This window comes from Vipera berus (genome assembly GCF_964194415.1).
Source record: "Vipera berus genome assembly, chromosome: Z".
NCBI lineage: Eukaryota > Metazoa > Chordata > Lepidosauria > Squamata > Viperidae > Vipera > Vipera berus.
In genome coordinates, this window is record NC_138205.1 from 133,708,512 (window position 1) to 133,714,511 (window position 6,000).

The 6,000-nt window shown below is 64.0% G+C and overlaps 1 protein-coding gene across 2 annotated transcripts in view; it reads left to right on the plus strand.

The window, feature by feature from the left end:
• The first annotated feature begins 3,772 nt into the window (after positions 1–3,772).
• The window catches only part of ASIC3 (acid sensing ion channel subunit 3), a 23,066-nt gene continuing 20,838 nt past the window's right edge, over positions 3,773–6,000 (plus strand). For both annotated transcript variants that reach the window (XM_081344957.1, XM_081344958.1), the window contains exon 1: positions 3,773–4,634. In XM_081344957.1, coding sequence (XP_081201083.1) covers positions 4,104–4,634 — 531 coding nt within the window. In that variant the 5' untranslated portion in view covers positions 3,773–4,103. The remainder of the gene's footprint in view (positions 4,635–6,000) is intronic.

Consider the following 6,000-nt stretch of genomic DNA (forward strand, 5'->3'; position numbering starts at 1 on the left):
AGAAGTCAGCCCTTGCCCCTAGACGTTGTGGGTGGTCCAACATTGGGGGGGGGGACTTCGAGAAGAGACTGGACAGCCGCGTCTCAAATGGTATAGACGAGAGTCTCCTGCTCAAACAGGGGGTTGGACTAGATGACCTCCGAGGTCCCTTCCGACTATCATTCTGTAATTCTGTAAGGGTCTCCTGCTCGAGCTGGGGGGGGTGTCAGACTAGATGACCTCTGAGGTGCCTTCCAACTCTGTCTTTCTATGATTCTGTAAAGGTCTCCTGCTCAAGCTGGGGGGGTCAGACTAGATGACCGCCAAGGCCCCTTCGAACTTTGTGGTTCTGTAAGGGTCTCCTGCTCGAGCAGGGGGTTGGACTAGATGACCTCCGAGGTTCCTTCTGACTGTCATTCTGTAATTCTATAAGGGTCTCCTGCTTGAGCTGGGGGTCAGACTAGATGACCTCCGAGGTGCCTTTCAACTCTGCCATTCTGTAATTCTATACGGGTCTCCTGCTGGAGCAGGGGGTTAGAATAGGTGACCTCCGAGGTCCTTTCCAACTCTGTGATTCTGTAAGGGTCTCCTGCTGAAGCAGGGGGTTGGGCTAGATGACCTCCGAGGTCCCTTTCCAACTCTGTCATTCTATCATTTTGTGAGAGTCTCCTGCCCGAACAGAGGGTTGGGCTCGATGACCTCCGAGGTCCCTTTCCAACTCTCGTCATTCTATGTTCAGAGTCTCCTCCTCAAGCGGGGTGGGGGGGTGGGCTAGATGACCACCGAGGTCCCTTCCAACTGTCATTCTATGTTCAGAGTCTCCTCCTCAAGCAGGGGGGTTGGGCTAGATGACCTCCCAGGTTCCTTTCCAACTCTGGTCATTCTGTGACTCTGTTCCAAGTCTCCTCCTCAAGCAGGGGGTTGGACTAGATGACCTCCAAGGTCCCTTCCCAACTCTGTCCTTCTCTCATTCTGTGAGGGTCTGCCCGAACAGGGGGTTGGGCTCGATGACCTCCGAGGTCCCTTTCCAACTCTTGTCATTTTATGTTCAGAGTCTCCTCCTCAAGCAGGGGGGTCGGACTAGATGACCTCCGAGGTCCCTTCCCAACTCTGTCCTCCTCTCATTCTGTGAGGGTCTCCTGCCCGAACAGAGGGTTGGGCTCGATGACCTCCGAGATCCCTTTCCAACTCTCGTCATTCTATGTTCAGAGTCTCCTCCTCAAGCGGGGGTGGGGGTGGGGGTGGGTGGGCTAGATGACCACCGAGGTCCCTTTCCAACTCTGTCCTTCTAACATTCTGTGAGGGTCTCCTGCCCGAACAGGGTGTTGGGCTAGATGACCTCCGAGGTCCCTTTCCAACTCTCGTCATTCTATGTTCAGAGTCTCCTCCTCAAGCGGGGTGGTGGGGTGGTGGTGGGTGGGCTAGATGACCACCGAGGTCCCTTTCCAACTCTGTCCTTCTAACATTCTGTGAGGGTCTCCTGCCCGAACAGGGTGTTGGGCTAGATGACCTCCGAGGTCCCTTTCCAACTCTCGTCATTCTATGTTCAGAGTCTCCTCCTCAAGGGGGGGGGTTGGGCTCGATGACCTCCGAGGTCCCTTTCCAACTCTGGTCATTCTATGACTCTGTTCCGAGTCTCCTCCTCAAGCAGGGGGGTCGGACTAGATGACCTCCGAGGCCCCTTCCCAACTCTGTCCTCCTCTCACTCTGCGAGGGTCTCCTGCCCGAACGGGGGGGGGGTTCGACTAGATGACCTCCGAGGCCCCTTCCCAACTCTGTCCTCCTCTCACTCTGCGAGGGTCTCCTGCCCGAACGGGGGGGGGGTTCGACTAGATGACCTCCGAGGCCCCTTCCCAACTCTGTCCTCCTCTCACTCTGCGAGGGTCTCCTGCCCGAACGGGGGGGGGGGGTCGACTCGATGACCTCCGAGCTGCCTTCCAGCTCGATCCCGACTGATTGATTGATGGATGGATGGATTGATTGACTGGTCGAGGCTCTGCCTCCCGCTTCCGCCGCCTCGGGGGCGGGCGGGGGGGGCCCAAAGCCGTCCCGCCTCCTCCCGGGCTCCGCGCGGGCTGCTGCTTAGGACCCGGGAGGCTGCAGGGCGGGGGGGGAGGGCGAGGGAGGGGAGGGGGCGGACCCCTCCCCATTTTGCCCGACCGGCTGGAGCGGCCGGCTTCCCCGGCTGGGCCGTTGCGCAGAGCCGCCGCCGAACCCGCCGAACCCGCCGAACCCGCCGCCACCGAGCCGGGAGGAAAGCTCGGGAAACGACTTGCGCCTCCGCCCGCCCGTTTTTGGCTTCGCGATCGCCTTGCGCGGCCGGGGGGGTGGCGGGGGGGGCGCCGGCGGGCGCGAAACGTGGGCGGTGGGCAGCGGAGCCCCCCCCGGGCTGAGTCGGGTGGGGGGGGCGACTGAGGATCGGGGCCAGGCTGAAAGTGGGGGGGGGCGTGCGACCCTCCGCAGGATCGATCGGGGGCCGGCGAGGCTGAGAAAAGGGGGGCCCGTGCGCCCCTCCCCAGGATCGATGGGGGGGCGCTGAGGATTGGGGCCACGCTAAAGTAGGGGGGCTGTGCGCCCCTCCCCAGGATCGATCGGGGGCCGGTTGAGGATCGGGGTGAGGCTGAGAAAAAGGGGGGCCCGTGCGCCCCTCCCCAGGATCGATCGGGGGCCGGTTGAGGATCGGGGTGAGGCTGAGAAAAGGGGGGGCCCGTGCGCCCCTCCCCAGGATCGCTCGGAGGCCGGCGAGGCTGAGAAAAGGGGGGGCCCGTGCGCCCCTCCCCAGGATCGCTCGGAGGCCGGCGAGGCTGAGAAAAGGGGGGGCCCGTGCGCCCCTCCCCAGGATCGCTCGGAGGCCGGCGAGGCTGAGAAAAGGGGGCCCCGGATCGACCCGAGAGACGCTGGGGATCGGGGCCAGGCTGAAAGTAGGGGGGCCGTGCGCCCCTCCCCAGGATCGCTCGGAGGCCGGCGAGGCTGAGAAAAGGGGGGCCCGTGCGCCCCTCCCCAGGATCGATGGGGGGGCGCTGAGGATTGGGGCCACGCTAAAGTAGGGGGGCTGTGCGCCCCTCCCCAGGATCGATCGGGGGCCGGTTGAGGATCGGGGTGAGGCTGAGAAAAAGGGGGGCCCGTGCACCCCTCCCCAGGATCACTCGGAGGCCGGCTGAGGATCAGGGCGAGGCTGAGAAAACGGGGGGGGCGTGCGCCCCTCCCCAGGATCGATCGGGGGCCGGTTGAGGATCGGGGCAAGGCTGAGAAAAGGGGGGGCCCGTGCGCCCCTCCCCAGGATCACTCGGAGGCCGGCTGAGGATCAGGGCGAGGCTGAGAAAACGGGGGGGCGTGCGCCCCTCCCCAGGATCGATCGGAGGGGCGCTGGGGATCGGGGCCAGGCTGAAAGTAGGGGGGCTGTACGCCCCTCCCCAGGATCGCTCGGAGGCCGGCGAGGCTGAGAAAAGGGGGGCCCGTGCGCCCCTCCCAAGGATCGATGGGGGGGCACTGGGGATCAGGGCGAGGCTGAAAGTAGGGGGGCCGTGCGCCCCTCCCCAGGATCACTCGGAGGCCGGCTGAGGATCGGGGCGAGGCTGAGAAAAGGGGGGGCCGTGCACCCCTCCCCAGGATCAATCAGAGGGGCGCTGAGGATCGGGGCCAGGCTAAAGTAGGGGGGCTGTGCGGCCCTACCCAGGATCACTCGGAGGCCGGCTGAGGATCAGGGCGAGGCTGAGAAAAGGGGGGTCGTGTGCCACTCCCCAGGATTGATCGGAGGGGCGCTGGGGATCAGGGCGAGGCTGAAAGTAGGGGGGCCGTGCGACCCTCCCCAGGATTGATCGGAGGGGCACTGGGGATCGGGGCGAGGCTGAAAGTAGGGTGGCATTGCACCCCTCCCCAGGCTGAGCCAGGGGGGTGGCACCTGCGGGCGGCACCACTGAGAGAAGAGGGTCCTTGTACCCCAAACCAGGGTGCAGCCGAGGATCAGGGCACCGCTGAGAGACGGGGGACCCCGCGCCCCTCGCCAGGCTCAGGGGGTGCGGCTGGGTGTTCGGGGGCCCCACTGAGAGAAGGGGGCCCGGCTGAGTCGGGGGGGCATCTGGAGGAGCGAAGGCCGGGGTCCGTGCGCCCCGAGAGAGGCCGGCATGGAAGGGGGCCATCCGTCTAGCCTGCAGGTCTTCGCCGTCTCCTCCTCCTTGCATGGGGTCAGCCACATCTTCGCCTACAGCTCGCTCTCCTTGCGCCGCGGCCTCTGGGCCCTCTTCTTCCTGGGCTCGCTGGCCCTGCTGGTGCTGGTGTGCGCCGAGCGCATCGACTACTTCTTCCGCTACCCGCACGTGACCAAGCTGGACGAGGTGGCCGCCGCCAACCTCACCTTCCCGGCCGTCACCCTCTGCAACCTGAACGGTTTCCGCTTCTCCAAGCTCAGCCGCAACGACCTCTACCACGCGGGGACCCTGCTGGCCCTGCTGGACGCCCGCCACGAGGTCAGCGGCGCCCATCTGGCCGACCCGGAGACCCTGGCCGCTCTGCGGGACAAAGCCAACTTCCGGGGCTTCAAAGCGGGACCCTTCGACATGGCCGAGTTCTACGACCGGACGGGCCACGACCTGGACGAGATGCTTTGGCACTGCAGCTTTCGGGGGACCAACTGCAGCGCCCGCAACTTCTCGGTGGTGAGTGCGGGGGGTGACGGGGACCCCGGGCGGGAAGAACGGGGACGGTGGGCTGGGACGGGGCAGAACAACTTTACGACCACAAAGGCGCCCGGAATCCAGGTGGCTCAGCGAGACATTCCTTACGTCTCGCCTCCGTTTGACGCACGTCCTCGCCACCTTTGCAGAGGGGATGGCGGCGGTAGTCGAATCGGTCGCACGGTCGTTAAGCGAATCGGGCTTTCCCCCCACCTCCCCTTTGCCTTTGCTCCTCACCTGCAACCGTTGTAAATGCGAGTCGGCAGTCAAGCGCCCGGATGCACATCTGCTGACCTGCGGGGGGATGCTGCCGACTTTCTTAACATTTTCTCAGTGGTGTATATATCCCTTTTTTTTCCCCCAGCGGCGTTGTAACTTTGAACGGTCACTAAACAAACCGTCGTAAGTCGAGGATGGGCTGTATACAGCTGCTCTGGGCTGCTCGGGGGGAGGGGTTGTCTCGGGCTGAGCTGCAGAGAGAAAAATGGGGGCGGGGGAAGAATTGGGGGAGGAGGGGGGCTGCCACGGGGCTGGGGGGCTGCCCGGAAGCCCCTGTGAAGTCAGCAGGAAGGAAGGGAGGAGCCTAGCTGGGCCATAAGCCCCTCCCCCAACCAGGGGATTTGAGGGCGGGGCTGCTTAAGCCTTGGACGCCTGCTTTCCCTGGGAAAAGTAGAGGCTGTGGAGCGGTGGACCAATCAGGAGAGGGAGGAGGGGGCAGCAGCACCCACCACCCTCAGGCCTCATGAGTGGGGAGGAGACCCTTGGGTGCCAAGGCCGGGAGGGAGACTACTCACTTGTGCGAAATGGTCTGGGGTCTGCTGCGTGAGCAGCGGGCTAGACTAGATGACCTTCCAGGTCCCTTCCAGCTCTTATTCTATGATTCTGGAAGGGTCTCCTATTCGAGCAGCAGGGGGTTGGACTAGATGACCTCCCGGGTCCCTTCCAGCTCTGTTCTGATTGACTGATTGTGTGAAATGGTCTAGGCCTAGGGTCTCCTGCTTGAGCAGGGGGCTGGACTAGATGACCTCCAGGTTGCCTTCCAGCTCTATGATTCTATGATTCCGGAAGGGTCTCCTGCTCGAGCAGCAGGGGGTCGGACTAGATGACCTCAAGGGTCCCTTCCAACTCTTCTTCTGCGATTCCGTAAGAGTCTCCTGCCTGAGCAGCAGGGGGTTGGACTAGATGACCTTCAGGGTCGCTTCTGGCTTGATCAGGCCCAAACTCTTCGGCCTCCTCTTTCCCAGGACTCTGGCTGCAAAGGCTCCTTGTGGGGGGGGGAGGCTGGGGGGGTCACCCCTCAGAAGCCCTCCCCCCCCAGCTCAGACCCTTTGGCTGGACTTCCCCGTAG